General features: G+C 39.7%; 1 protein-coding gene across 4 annotated transcripts in view; it reads left to right on the top strand.

The window, feature by feature from the left end:
* ITCH (itchy E3 ubiquitin protein ligase) overlaps window positions 1-15,463 on the top strand; it is a 145,245-nt gene that overhangs the window by 50,642 nt on the left and 79,140 nt on the right. For 3 of the 4 annotated variants that reach the window (XM_040447278.1, XM_040447279.1, XM_040447280.1), the window contains one exon: window positions 11,606-11,747. The exons of the other annotated variant lie outside the window; for it this stretch is intronic. In XM_040447278.1, the coding sequence (XP_040303212.1) occupies window positions 11,606-11,747 (142 nt within the window). The remainder of the gene's footprint in view (window positions 1-11,605; window positions 11,748-15,463) is intronic. 4 annotated transcript variants of the gene reach the window in all.

Below are 15,463 nucleotides of genomic sequence, written 5' to 3'. Positions count from 1 at the left end.
TTTCTTTCTTTCTTTCTTTCTTTCTTTCTTTCTTTCTTTCTTTCTTTCTTTTTATATAATATCAGGTTAGCTAACACACAGTGTATATACAGTGTGCTCTTGGTTTTGGGGGTAGATTCCCGTGATTCATCACTTACATACAACACCCAGTGCTCATCCCAATAAGTGCTCTTCTCATTGCCCATCACCCATTTCCCTTCTCCTGTGCCCACCCATCAACCCTTAGTTTGTTCTGTGTATTTAAGAGTCTTTTATGGTTTGCTCCCTCTTTGTTTGAAACTATATTTTCCCCTTCCCTTCCCCTATGGTCTTCTGTTAAGCTTCTCAAGTTCCACATATGAGTGAAAACATATTCTCTCTTTGATTGACTTATTTCACTTAGTATAATACTCTCCAGTTCCATCCACATTGTTGCAAAATGGCAGGATTTCATTCTTTCTCATTGCCAAGTAGTGTTCCATTGTATATATAAACCACATCTTTATCCATTCATCAGTTGATGGACATTTGGGCTCTTTCCATAATTTGGCTACTGTCCAAAGCGCTGCTATAAACATTGGGGTACATGTGCCCCTTCAAATCAGCACTCCTTTATCCTTTGGATAAATTCCTAGTAGTGCTACTGCTGGGTCATAGGGTAGTTCTATTTTTAGTTTTTTGAGGAACCTCCATACTGTCTTCCAGAGTGGCTGCACCAGTTTGCATTCCCACCAGCAGTGTAAAAGGGTTCCTCTTTCTCTGCATCCTCGCCAACATCTGTTGTTTCCTGAGTTGTTAATTTTAGCCACTCTGACTGGTGTGAGGTAGTATCTCATTGTGGGTTTTCATTTATATTTCCCTGATGATGAGCAATGTTGAGCGTTTTTTCATGTGTCTTTTGGCCATCTGGATGTTTTCTTTGGAAAAGTGTCTATTGAAGTGTCTAATTTCTTCACTGGATTATTTGTTTTTGGGTGTTGAGTTTGGTAAGTTCTTTATAGATTTTGGAGACTAACCCTTTGTCTGATATGTCATTTGCAGATATCTTCTCCCATTTCATTGGTTGCCTTTTAATTTTGTTGATTGTTTCTTTTGCAGTGCAAAAGCTTTTTATCTTGATAAGGTCCCGATAGTTCATTTTTGCTTTTATTTCCCTTGCCTTCGGAGACATGCCAAGCAAGAAATTGCTGCTGCTGAAGTCAAAGAGGTTGTTGCCTGTTTTCTCCACTAGGGTTTTGATGGTTTCCTGTCTCACATGTAGGTCTTTCATCCATTTTGAGTTTATTTTTGTGTATGGTGTAAGAAAGTGGTCCAGTTTCATTCTTCTGCATGTTGCTGTCCAGTTCTCCCAGCACCATTTGCTAAAGAGACTGTCTTTTTTCCATTGGATACTCTTTCCTGCTTTGTCAGAGATTAGTTGGCCATACATTTGTGGGTCCAATTCTGGGTTCTCTATTCTATTCCATTGGTCTATGTGTTTGTTTTTGTGCCAATACCATACTGTCTTGATTACAGCCTTGTAGTAGAGGCTGACGTTTGGGATTGTGATGCCTTCCGCTTTGGTTTTCTTTTTCAGTGTAACTTTGATTATTTGGGGTCTTTTGTGGTTCTATACACATTTTAGGATTGTTTGTTCTAGCTTTGAGAAGAATGCCGATACAATTTTGATTGGGATTGCATTGAATGTATAGATTGCTTTGGGTAGTATTGACATTTTAACAATATTTGTCCTTCCAATCCATGAGCATGGAATGTTTTTCCATTTCTTTGTGTCTTCTTCAATTTCCTTCATAAATTTTCCATAGTTTTTGGCGTACATATCTTTTACATCTTTGGTTAGGTTTAATCCAAGGTATGGTTCTTGGCGTAATTGTAAATGGGATTGATTTCTTGATTTCTCTTTCTGTTGTTTCATTATTGGTGTATAGAAATGCAACTGATTTCTATACATTTATTTTGTATCCTGCGACTTACCTGAATTCATGTATCAGTTCTAGCAGCTTTTTGGTGGAGTCCTTTGGGTTTTCCATGTAGAATATCATGTCATCTGCAAAAAGTGAAAGTTTGACTTACTCTTTGCCAGTTTTGGATGCATGCCTTTTATTTCGTTTTGTTGTCTGATTGCTGAGGCTGGGACTCCCAACACTATGTTAAACAACAGTGGTGTCAGTGGACATCCCTGCTGTGTTCCTGATCTCATGGGGAAAGCTCTCAGTTTTTCCCCATTGAGGATGATATCAGCTGTGGGCTTTTCATATATGGCTTTTATGGTGTTATGTTCCTTCTATCCCGACTTTCTTGGGGGTTCTTATTAAGAAAGGATGCTGCTGTATTTTGTCAAATGCTTCTTCTGCATTTATTGACAGGATCATATGGTTCTTATCCTTTCTTCTGTTAATGTGATGTATTACATTGATTGATTTGCGTGCGAATATTGAACTAGCCCTGCAGCCCAGGAATGAATCCCACTTGATCGTGGTGAATAATTCTTTTGATATACTGTTGAATTCAATTTGCTAGTATCTTGTTGAGAATTTTTGCATCCGTGTTCATCAGGGATATTTCACCTTTTTAGGTAAATTATCAAAAAGGTAATTGTCCTTTTTAGTGGGGTCACTGTCTGGTTTGGGAATCAAGTTAATGTTGGCTTCACAGAGGGGTGCCTGGGTGGCTCAGTCGGTTGAGCATCCGACTTTGGCTCAGGTCATGATCTCAGGGTCTGTGAGTTCAAGCCCTGCGTTGAGCTCTGTGCCGACAGCTCAGAGCCTGGAGCCTGTTTCAGATTCTGTGTCTCCCTCTCTCTCTGACCCTCCCCCATTCTTGCTCTGTCTCTCTCTGTCTCAGAAAAATAAATAAAGGTTAAAAAAAATGGAAAAAAAATGTTGGCTTCATAGAATGAATCTGGAATCTTTATTTCTGTTTCTGTTTTTTGGAACAGGTTGAGAAGGATAGGTATTAACTCTGCTTTAAATGTCTGTTAGGGGGTGCCTGGGTGGCTCGGTCGGTTGAGCATCCAACTTCGGCTCAGGTCATGATCTCAGTTTGTGGGTTTGAGCCCTGCGTCGGGCTCTGTGCTGACAGCTCAGAGCCTGGAGTCTGCTACAGATTCTGTGTCTCCCTCTCTCTCTGCCCCCCCACCCCCACTCACACTCTGTCTCTCTCTCCTTCAAAAATAAACAAACATTAAAAAAAATGTAAAAAAAAAGAAAAAAGAAAAAAAAATGTCTGTTAGAATTCCCCTGGGAAGCCATCTGGCCCAGGACTCTTATTTGTTGGGAGATTTTTGATAACTGTGATTCAATTTCTTCACTGGTTATGGGTCTGTTCAATTCTCTGTTTCTTCCCATTTGAGTTTTGATAGTGTGTGGGTGTCTAGGAATTTGTCCATTTCCTCCAGGTTGTCTAGTTTGTTGGCATATAATTTTTCATAGTATTCTCTGATAATTGTTTATATTTCTGTGATACTGGTTGTGGTCTGTCCTCTTTCATTTGTGATTTTATTTATTTGGGTCCTTTCTCTTTTCTTTTTGAGAAGTCTGGCTAGGGGTTTAAAAATTTTGTTTTATTTTTTCAAAAAGCTCTTAGATTCATTGATCTGTTCTGAGTTTGTTTGTTTTTTTTTTATTCAATATTATTTCTGCTCTGATCTTTATTATTTCTCTTCTGCTGCTGGTTTTGGGATTTCTTTGCTGTTCTGCTTCTAATTCCTTTAGATGTGCTGTTAGATTTTGTATTTGGGATTTTTCTTGGTTTTTGAGATAGGCCCGGATTGCATTGTGTTTCCCCTTAGGACCGCCTTTGCTACATCCCAAAGGATTTGGACTGTCATGTTTTCATTTTCATTTGCTTCCATGTATCTTTTAATTTCTTCTTTAATTGCCTGGTTGACCTGTTCATTCTTTATTAGAATGTTCTTTAACTTCTGTGCATTTGGAAACTTTCCAAATTTTTTTCTTCTGGTTGATTTCAAGTTTCATAGCATTGTGATTAGAAAATATGCATGGTATGATCTCAGTCCTTTTATATTTATTGAGGGCTGTTTCATGACCCAGTATGTGATCCATCTTAGAGAATGTTCCATGTACACTCAAAAAGAATGTGTATTCTGCTTTTGGATGAAAAGTTCTGAATGTATCTGTCATGTCCATCTGGTCCAGTGTATCATTCAAGGCCCTTGTATCTTTATTGATATTTTGCCCAGATGATCTGTCAATTGTTGTGAGTATTAAAGTCCCCTGCAATTACAGTATTCCTGTCAGTAAGATTGCTTATGTTTGTGATTAATTGACTTATGTATTTGGGTGCTACCAAGTTGGGAGCATAAGCATTTACAATTGTTAGCTCTTCTTGATGGATAGACCTCGTAATTATGACATACTGCCCTTCTTCATCCCTTGTTACAGCCTTTAGCTATAACCTTTAGCTGTAGCCTTTAGCTTAAAATCTAGTTTGTCTGATTTAAGTATGGCTACTCCAGCTTTCTTTTGACTTCCAGTAGCATGATAGGTGGTTCTTCATCCCCTTACCTTCAATCTGAAAGTGCCCTCAGGTCTAAAATGGGTCTTTGGTAGACAGCATATAGATGGATCTTGTTTTTTGTTTTTGTTTTTTAATCCATTCTGATACCCTATGTCTTTTGATTAGAGCATTTAGTCCATGTACATTCAGAGTTATTATTGAAAGATATGGATTTAGTGTCGTTGTGTTATCTGTAGATGTCATGCTTGTGCTTATGTCTCTGGTGCTTTTTAGTGTTTGCAGCATTCCACTCACAGAGTACCCCTTTAGGATCTCTTGCAGGCTGGTTTAGTGGTGATGAACTCCTTCAGTTTTTGTTTGGGAAAGCCTTTATCTCTCCTTCTATTCTGAATGACAATCTTGCTAGATAAAAAGTCTTCTTAGCTGCATATTTTTCCTGTTCAGCACATTGAATATTTCCTGTCATTCCCTTCTGGCTTGCCAAGTTTCAGTGGACAGGTCTGCTGCTACCCTTATATGTCTACCTTGTAGGTTAAGGCCCATTTGTCTCTAGCTGCTTTCAGAATTCTGTATCTTTGTATTTTGCCAGTTTCATAATGATATGCCATGGAGAAGATCTATTCTTGTTAAATCTAAAGGGAATTCTCTGAGCCTCCTGGATTTGGATGTCTATTTCCTTCCCCAGATTAGGGAAGTTCTCAGCTATAATTTGTTCAAGTAAACCTCTGCCTCTTTCTCCTTCTTCTGGAGCTCCTATGATATGGATATTATTACATTTCTATCAAATCACTTAGTTCTGTAATTCTCCCCTTGTGGTCTAATATTTTCTTACCTCTCTTTTTCTAAGCTTCATTATTTTCCATAATTTTATCTTCTATTTCGCTTAATCTCCCCTCTGCCTCTTCCATCCTTGCTGTCACTACATCTAGTTTATTTAGCACCTCATTTCTTAATTTGTTGTGACTATTTCTTAGTTCCTTGATCTCTGCAGCAGTAGATTCTCTGCCATCTTCTAAGCTTTTTTTCTTCCTTCTATGCTTTTTTCCAAGCCCAGCTATTAATCTTATGACTATTATTCTAAATTCTTGCTCAGTTATATTGTTCATTTCTGTTCTGAGCAATTCTCTAGCTGTCATTCCTTCCTGGAATTTCTTTTGAGGAGAATTCTTCTATTTTGTCATATTGGCTTGTTTTCTGTCCCTTATGTGTTTTAATAGCTTGTTATGAGTCTTGCTCCTGTGAGCACTATTATATTAAAAAGGGGTCATAACGCTGTCCAGGGCCTGGCCCTTCAGGAGGTGTTTTTGGAGTGTGTTTCATGCTCTCTGTTGTTGAGGCTCTGGTTGCTTTATCTCCCTACTCATAGTGGTGGTTTGGATCTTCCACCAGGTGTGCTTTGATTTGTATGTTGAAGTGTCCCTGGAAAAAATTTTAAAAAGGGGTGTGTATGGTGGTGGAAGAGGCCTTATCCCATACAGAGAGAGAAGTGACAGCGGTGGGGAAAAGGAAAAGAAAAAAAAAATTGACCAGGCAGAGAATCAGAGAAACTATACAGCTTAGTCCAGAGAGATGGGCGGGGGGGGGGGGGGGGGGGGGCGGAATAAAGGAGAGACAGAAGAGATGTAAAAAGAATAGATTGAAAATGTGTGCTTAAACCAACAACCAGAATAACCAGACTAGAGAAGGGAAGAAATAAGAGGAAGAAAAGGGGGGATATATATCCCTCCCCCCCCACACACACACAAAATAAGAATTGATCAAGAATCAAATCAAATCAAAGAATACAAAAACCACTGGACCAATATCTGATGGGGCCTTGAAACCGGTGCCTGCAATGATCTGGAGGAGGGACTGTTTGGTTAAGTCAGTGTCAATCTTGCTCTGTTACATATGCAGTTACCAGATACAGAGGGATGTGGTTTGGTGTATGTGGGTCCCACCTCCACTGTGGGCCCGTTGTCTGTTCCCTGAAATCCCACCTTGTTGGTGATGGGGAGAAAACTGGCAACACCCCAGCCTCTCCTCCCCGGACCAGGTGTCCCAAACCACTTTGTTCAGGCCATCCTGACAGTGCCACACAGGCGCGAGCAGGCCACTTTGTCCTGCTCCACAGTCTCCCGCACCTTCCAGGTGCTTGGGTGGGATTAAAACCCGGATCCTGCTCCACGCACCCTGGTTCCTGGGAAGTGCCACTCCACCCAGCCTGTCAGCTGAGGGCCTCTGGCTCCTCACAGTGCTGAGTGGGCGCGAGTGCAAGCAGCCACCTATGTCCCCCTCCACCATCTCCTGTGCCTTCCAGGCACGTGGCTGGGATTCAAACCCCAATGTCTTACGGGATCCCTTGTCCCAGTTCCTGGATACTGTCACTCTGGGGTACTGTCAGGTACAAAGGACCTCTGGCTGGTGCGGGGGAGGGGGGGCAAGGGGTTCATGGGCCTACAGGGTCTTTTGTCCTTGGAATGGCTATTTGTCTTCTCGTAGCACTCAAGGGAAAGGGTTGTTCTCTCTGCTCCTGAGAGCTAGCTACCTAGCTCAGGGCTGGCTCCCCACCTCCCACAGTTAGAAATTGGTTCTTTCTCCATTTTTTTCCATTCCCCGGTCCATGGTTTTTCTCTTGTCCAAATACAGTCCTACATTTCCACAGCCTGTCTTTCTCTTCCTTTTGTCTCTTCACAGAAGGGGATCCCTCCCTTCCATTCCTATGCCGCCTGTTTTATCTCTCCCAGTTTGCAGTCATGCACCTATGGCCTGCTACGTTGTCCCTGTGGGCCCCTGGAGATGTTTCTGTCACTCTGTAACCCGGATTCCTAGAATTCCAAGTCTTCTGGCCTCAATACTGCTGTGTTTGAGGGACACGGGAACTTCCGGTCCCCCTGCTTCTCCACCATGTTGACCACTCTCCAGTAACATTTTCTGTAATTTGAATCTAATTTATGGAAATAACTTGAGTAGCCATTTAGCTTCAAGTTTGAGTTGAATAAGAAAGGTTGTCTTTTGTGCTACTCTTTCACATAGATCTAGATAATTCATTGAAGCAGTTGCTTTGGGAACTTCTGTTGGCATTTAACTAATTTGTTCACATTTTACTGGAATACTGTTAGTGAATGTCCCTTTATTTTTTTTTTTTTTTTTTTTTTTTTTTTTTAAATTTTTTTTTCAACGTTTATTTATTTTTTGGGGGACAGAGAGAGACAGAGCATGAACGGGGGAGGGGCAGAGAGAGAGGGAGACACAGAATCAGAAACAGGCTCCAGGCCCTGAGCCATCAGCCCAGAGCCTGACGCGGGGCTCGAACTCCCGGACCGCGAGATCGTGACCTGGCTGAAGTCGGACGCTTAACCGACTGCGCCACCCAGGCGCCCCTGTCCCTGTATTTTTCATATTGGGCAATAACTTTCTTGTATAGTTTATCAGATAGATGCAAAAATTATAGTAGAAAATAATAAATACTGTCAAATGCTTTGACCTGTGTACCATTAAAGTTTCTATCGTTAAACTCTTGGGAAGGTCATTTCGCCCCTGACCCTAAGTTTTAGTTAAGAAATGTATATTAGACTAATGATTCCCATCTCCGGAGAAGCTAATGTCTGGTCTTGGTTCTGATACTTAATAGTTATGTAACCTTGTGCATGTCACTAATACCTTTGAGCCTCAGTTTCCTTAGCTGTGAACTGAGGTAAACAACAATGTGAAATGCCCAGAAGAGTTTAGATTTCATCATGCAGGCATTAGAGAAGTATTTGAAAAGTACTGACATGAGCACATCTGTTTTAGGAAGATAATCCTAGAAGTTGAGGGGTTGCAGAAGTGAGGTTAAAAACAATTGTTGGAGACCTTTGAGGTAGCCCAGGTGATGTGATACTGAGATTTTTCAGTTTCCTGTCTTATAGTTTACCATTTTTATTCTTTTAATTTACTATAGTAAATTAAGTTTCAGGAAGTAGTGCAGTGATCTATTTTTTAATATTGGGACTGTAACAAAAGTTTTATGCAATGTAAACTGAGATTTGAGCGCTTAATTTCTCCTGTTCAGGCTTCGCAAGTGACCCTCACGCAAACTTTTAAGTTCTGTTGAATTTGTCTTTTTATGTGTAAAAATTAAGATGATAATTCCTATCTCACAGGATAGTCTTTTGAGTATTAAAATGAAAATGTTTTGGGGTGCCTGGTGGCTTGGTTAAGCATCCGACTTCCACTCAGGTCATGATCTCATGGCTCGTGAGTTGGAGCCCTGTGTCAGGCTCTGCTGACAACTCAGAGCCTGGGGCCTGCTTGGGATCCTGTGTGTCCCTCTTTCTCTGCCCCTCCCTTGCCTCACACTCTCTGTCTCTTTCTCTCAAAAAATAAACATTAGAAAAAAAATTTTTTTAATGAAAATGTTTATGTGGCAGACACATAGCCAACACTAACTGTTAGTGTTAGTTTCACTTACCTCTTTTATTTCCACATTTAAAGTTTCCTACAATGTCTCTAGTGGGGTTGGGTGGGATTATATGGCAAAATAACTTTGCAAAGTTTGAATCCTAAAATGCCACTGAGGGCAGATGGTTTCCTTCCTGTCAGGCCTACATTGCTTTGTTCTAGATTTAATCAGTTTCAGAGGTCCATAAGAGCCTCTGAAGTAAATGGTGGTCTTTGCAAACTTGTTTAGGCTTTTTTCACCTTTTCTCAGGCCAGAAATGTGTTAAAAATAAGGGTTTTATAATTTTCTGTGGCAATCCTGTGATTAAATATTGCTCTGTATTAAGTACTTGAGCTTTATAGTACATATTAATCAGAGATAGGTCTGTGCCCCGCTTGATTGTTTTCTTTTCTGAGAAAGACTTTTTAGTGTTTACACTTAGATGTTTCACAAACATCTCAAATTTTATACATTCATTATAATACTGTTGATTTCCTGCCTATGCCACCCCCCCTCAGGCTTGTATCCCAGATCTTTCCATCTTACTAAATGATGTATTCTTCCATTCAGTTATTCATACCGAAAACCTGTGAATTATCCTTGCTTCTTCTTTTTTCCAACTTCCTCATGTAATCTAATCATGTTGGTTCTCCTTAGAAAATATTTATTCCCCCCCGTATTCATGTTCACCATCCAAACCACTGTCATCTCTTGATTAGATGACTCTAGTAGTCTCTTAACCCCCACTTTTGTCTCCCTATCAATTTATTTTTCCCACAGCAGAATTATCTTTGAGTATTAATCTGATTATCACTGTATTCTCAGTGCCCCAAATAATATCTGATATATATAGTAGGCATTCAGTAAATTTGTTGAATAGCACTCTTTTTTTAAAATGTTTGTTTATTTATTTTTGATTGAGAGCGCACGTGTGAGTGGGCTGTGTAGGGGCAGAAAGAGAGGGAGACACAGAATCAGAAGCAGGCTCCAGGTTCCAACCTGTCAGCACAGAGCCGGACACGAGGTCTCCAACTCATGAACCACGGGATCATGAGCTGAACTAAAGTTGGATGCTCAACCCAGGTGCCCCAGAATAGCACTCTTACTTACAGTTCCTCAGAGGCTCCTTGTTGCCTACTTCAGTAACATCTCTTGCAGTTTTTTTTTCTTTCTTTGACAGATACTTTTTTTGATACTGCATATTGATATGAAATCTCATCACACTTTATTATACCAAATGTTCCAAAATAATGATGAAGTTTTGGTTTATAGAATGTGCATACATTGTTGGGAGTACTAACCCAGCAGCTGGCTTGCATGCTACCAAAAAGGCATATAAGTATCAAAGGAAAGAAGTGATGTTTGTGAAGTCAGGAGATTCATAGCTGCCACCTGGGACTGAACCTGCTAGGATGCCCAGACTGTGTATGCTTTGGACTGTATATTGAGTTTCTTGGGTAGCTGCTATACAAACTCGTGTAGCAATACCAAACGTCCCTTAATCTTGGTGGGCACTGACATTCTCTGTGCTTAGCTGCTAGAATAGATATTTAGGTGGTAGAATGTTTCCATGGCTGTGATCACCTCATTTATAGGGGAGCAACGAGTTGTCAACTTGTGGGAACCATTATTAGGTGCTCTACTAGATTTGAATCTACTTGTTGCACCTTCCAAGGGTCTTGGACAAGGCTATTTTTTGTCAAAGGTAACTAACTCAAGGGTGAAGATGAAGGAATCAGTCAGTATCTTAAGATGTACTTTGTAGGAAGCTCTTGCTAATATGAGATATGAGACGCTAAAAACAATCCTAGTTTGCAACTGTCTTCCTCTGGTGACTTTCCAGCATGCTTAGAATAAAATCCAAATTCCTTATCTGGGCTTATAAAGCTGAATGTGATCTCACCTCATTTACCATTCTTCCCTGTTTGCTATATTTCCTCCAGATATGCCAAGCCTTTTTGCTTCTCTCCAGATGCTCTCTTCCCACTTCCAGTCTTCTCCGGGCAAACTCCCTGTCATTTAGATGTTTGCTTAAAACTGTTTCTTCAGAGATTACCAAATTATATTCTGCCACATTAGCCTGTTTTTCAGCACAAGGACTTATCTCTAACTAGGATATTATCTCCCTGAGAGTCAGGGCCTTTTCTATACTGTAAACTGCACTATTTACAGTTGAGAGCAATTATCTGGTACATGTTAGGGATTCAAATATTTGTTGACTGAGTTTGTTGATGTACTTTGTAAAAAAAAAAATTAGAGCATGTGAGTGAGGGCAGAAGGGAGAGACAGAGAGAGAAAGAGAAGGAGAGAGAAAGAGAGAAAAAGAATATCCTAAGCAAGCTCCATGCTCAGCACAGAGCCCAATGCTGGGGTCATTTCCACGACCCTGGGATCATGACCTGATCTGAAATCAAGAGTCAGACGCTCAACTGACTGAGCCATCCAGATGCCCCTGATGGTGTATTTTTTAATTGACTTCAGAGTACTGAGACTACTGATACTGACATTGGGGAGTCTATTAATAGTAATTTGCGTGAATGATGTGGGGGAAATCCTATGTTCATTTACTAGGATGGAAGGAAATACAAAGGTTATGAGTGAATAAAATTAGTAAGTATTTTAGACTAAAACTGCTTCTCTGAGTAAAAGTAATAATGTTCTATGCAACCTTTATGAAATTAGTTGGATTTGAAGGATGAACTAACATCTCAAATATTTAAATATTTTCTCCTTTATTTTGCCTAGTCATTTCAGCAAAACTTAAAGAAAATAAAAAGAATTGGTTTGGACCAAGTCCTTATGTGGAAGTCACAGTTGATGGACAGTCAAAGAAGACAGAAAAATGCAACAATACGAACAGTCCCAAATGGAAGCAACCCCTTACAGTGTAGGTTTGAAAGTATTTTCTACAGTGTATTTAGTTTAATAAGTGAATAGCAGTGAAGCTTTAAAAGTTTCTCACTTGTTTTCTTTGCCACTCTTCTCATGTTTTTGTTTTTCTTTCTCATCTATTCCTAGGACTCCTTTCTCTAGTCCCTTTTTTGTTTCTCTTTAGATATTTCTGTTTTTCCAATCTCTCCTTTACCTTCTCCAGTTTAATTGATGGTGGTATCATTATTGCTACTGAACAGCATCCGGAGAGCCCGTGGTTATGGGCCTAGAAAGATTCTTAACAGCTCTTTCCTTAAATTAGGGTTGAAGTACAGGGCTTTTAAAAATAATTTTTTTGGTGTGTGTTTGTCTCGTCCTTTTTCTTCTTTTTTTTTCTCTTTCTCTTTCTCTTTCTCTTTCTCTTTCTCTTTCTCTTTCTCTCTCTCTTTCTCTTTCTCTTTTTCTCCTCCTCCGCCTCCGCCTCAGCCGCCGCCGCCACCTCCTCCTCCTGCTCCTGCTCCTGCTCCTGCTCCTCTCTGTTTCTTTTTCTTTTCAAGTAGGTTTCATGCCCAGCCTGGGGCCCAGCATGGGGCTTGACCTCATCACTGTGAAATCAAAACCTGAGCTGAGATTAAGAGTTGGATGCTTAACCAACTGAGCTACCCAGGCAGCCCTTGTTTTTGTGTTTTTAATTATGATGCCCACACAGAACCTACACAGGGGTTTTCTTCCTTTAAAAAAAATTCTGTAACTCTGTTGTTATGTATGTATGTATGTATGTATATATGTATGTTTATTTTTGAGAACGAAAGAGAGAGAGCTAGCAGGGAAGGGGCAGAGAGAGAGGGAGACACAGAATCTGAAGCAGGCTTCAGGCTCCGAGCTGCCAGCACAGACCCCCACGCAGGGCTCGAACTCACAAGCCGTGAGATCATGACCTGAGCCTAAGTCAGACACTTAACCAACTGTGCCATCCAGGTGCCCTATAACTCTGTTTTTATACTTTACATAGCATGGTTATCTCTCTAGCTGTATACATATAGATCTAGCATACCTTATATAGTTTAATAATATCCCTTAATATGAATGGACTATCGTGTATTTTATTAGTTCCCTATAAATCAGTTGGTTTCTTGAAGTTTATTTATTTTTGAGACAGAGAAAGTACAAGTGGGGTTGGGGCAGAGAGAAGGAAAGAGTGAGAATCCCAAGCAGGCTCCATACTGTCAGCATGGAGCCTGATGCAGAGCTTGAACCCATGAACCGTGAGATCATGACCTGAGCTGAAGTCGGACCTTAACCTACTGAGCCACCCAGGTGCCCCTAATTAGTTGGTTTCTAATGTTGTGTTATTACGCAGCATTGCAATATATACATTCATGTGCCTGTCTATGTGTTGGTGTTATTTATTTTTTTTATTTTTAAAAAATGTTTATTTTGAGAGAGAGAGCAGGGAAGGGGCAGAGAGTGAGAATCCTAAGCAGGCTCTGCACTGTCAGCACAGAGCCCCAAATGGGGATTGAACTCACAAACTGTGAGATCATGACCTGAGCTGAAACCAAGAGTCATGCACTATATGTTGGTGTTTTTATCTGTAGGATGAATTCATAGAAGTAGCACATAGCTCACTTTTAACACTTACTGACAAATCACCACATGTTGGTACTGAGCACTCATTGAAGACAATTATAGATTAATTTTAGTGTTTTTACTAAAATGGAAGAGAGCATGATTTATCAACAAATGGATTTCAAGATAATATACCATATTTAGTTTGGGGACCAAATGTATATTAAAATGTAGCTCAAAATATAACTAACTGGTTGTCACCACATCAAATATACAAAAATTCTTTTTATTACATAACATTTGGGATTCTTTTTTTTAATTTTTAAATTTTTTAAAACATTCTTTTTTTTCTTAAGTTTATTTTTAAGAGAGAGAGAGGGTATGAGTAGAGAGAGTGTGAGTGGGGCAGGGGCAGAGAAAGAGGGGGACAGAGGATCTGAAGCAGGCTCTTGACTGGCAGCTGAGAGCCCAATGTGGGGCTTGAACTAGTGAACCGTGAGATCATGACCTGATCCAAAGGCAGACACTTAACCGACTGAGCCACGTAGGCGCCTCCTAACATTTGGAATTCTTGAATTTTCTTCCCTTAGAGAAATAAACCAATGACTAAGGAAAAGTTTCATTTCTAAATGGTGAGATATTTGAAACTATAAGCTGTTCACACAGTACATGCTGATGTGTATAGTATTTATTCCTAATAAATGACAAAACAAATTGGATATACCTAAATTGTTTTTTAACATGACTTTTATTTTTATTTTTTTAACATGACTTTTGGATTTCTAGGGTATCTGGATGTACTTTATGATGATTTTGAGCAAATAAGTGAAATTTAAGAAGTATCCTAATGCTTATCTGTATTTATTTCAACAAAGTTTCTTAGACTTTGTTTTTAATTAGTGGTCTATTAAAGATTGAATCTACATTTAAAAATATATGAGCAGATGTTTTTTTAAAGCAAATGAAATCTGTAAAAGATCACCAGTCTCTGTAATGACGAGAGATATTTAGCAGAATAACTGAGTATTGACTGAATACTCATCAAGTTTCTCCCAACTGCTGGCTCTGCTCACTAGATGTGCACCTTGAGGCTCTTTAAGCTGATAATGATATGAACTCCTTAGTGGTTTAAAAGTTAAGAAAAAAGAAACTTCTCCTTGTAGCCTCTTAAGGTAATATTATTGTTGATCCAATATTATTGTTGATTATTGATGATGTTTGGGGGAACGCATAGCTCAAGTTCTGAATTTTTAAGTTGTAGCAGATTGGTCTGCAATATTTACATGGCTTCTGTTGTGGGCATTCTCTCTAGAATTGAATTAATTTAGATAAGACCATCTTTGAGAGTATACTTTATCCTCTTTCAAATGAAAGTAAAATTAATAATTCCTTACATTCCATCCCCATTTAGTTTGTTTAAACTTAAAATGGTGGTGAAAATATGATAATGAGGGTAATAGACATAGGTAGCCTTCTGAGAAAGAGTTTATTTGTCTCCCCAAATTTCATCACCTTTTAGAATGAAGTATAGAGAAATTCAAATATTTCTAGAATTTTTCTTTCATTTTCAATTTTTTAAAATGTTTTATTTATTTTTGAGAGAGAGAGACAGAAAGTGTACAAGTGGGGGAGGAGCAGAGAGAGAGAGGGAGACAGAATCCAAAATAGGCTCCCAGTTCTGAGCTGTCCGCACAGAGCCCAACATGGGGCTCGAACCCGCAAACCATGAGATCATGACCTGAGCTGAAGTTGGATGCTTACCTGACAGAGCCACCCAGGTGTCCCTAGAATTTTTCTTTATAGTATTGAACCATACCATGGCAGATAATAACAGTGTTCCTGTTTTTCTAATTGGTGACTTTGAGAACACTTTGTATGCGGTTTAGTGCAAGTTCAGATTTCCCAAAATTTGTTTTGGAAATTACCATTACAGATAGTATTCTTCTTCTCCCCCTCCCCCTTCTTCTTCCTCCTCCTCCTCCTCTTCCTCCCCTCCCCCCCTTCCTCCTCCTCCTCCTCCTCCTCCTCCTCCTCTGTTTTCAGACCTTTGTTCAAATTACAGCCTGCCACTGACTAGCTGTGGGATGCTGGGCAACTTGCTTAATTAACTTCTCTGAATAGTGGTTTCTATATCTGAAGACGCAGGTGGTAATTCCCATCTCT

This window comes from Herpailurus yagouaroundi, unplaced genomic scaffold (genome assembly GCF_014898765.1).
Source record: "Herpailurus yagouaroundi ecotype Mexico unplaced genomic scaffold, PumYag 196, whole genome shotgun sequence".
In the NCBI taxonomy this organism is placed as follows: domain Eukaryota; kingdom Metazoa; phylum Chordata; class Mammalia; order Carnivora; family Felidae; genus Herpailurus; species Herpailurus yagouaroundi.
Note: the sequence above shows the minus strand (reverse complement) of the source record. Positions and strands in the feature narration are given on the sequence as shown.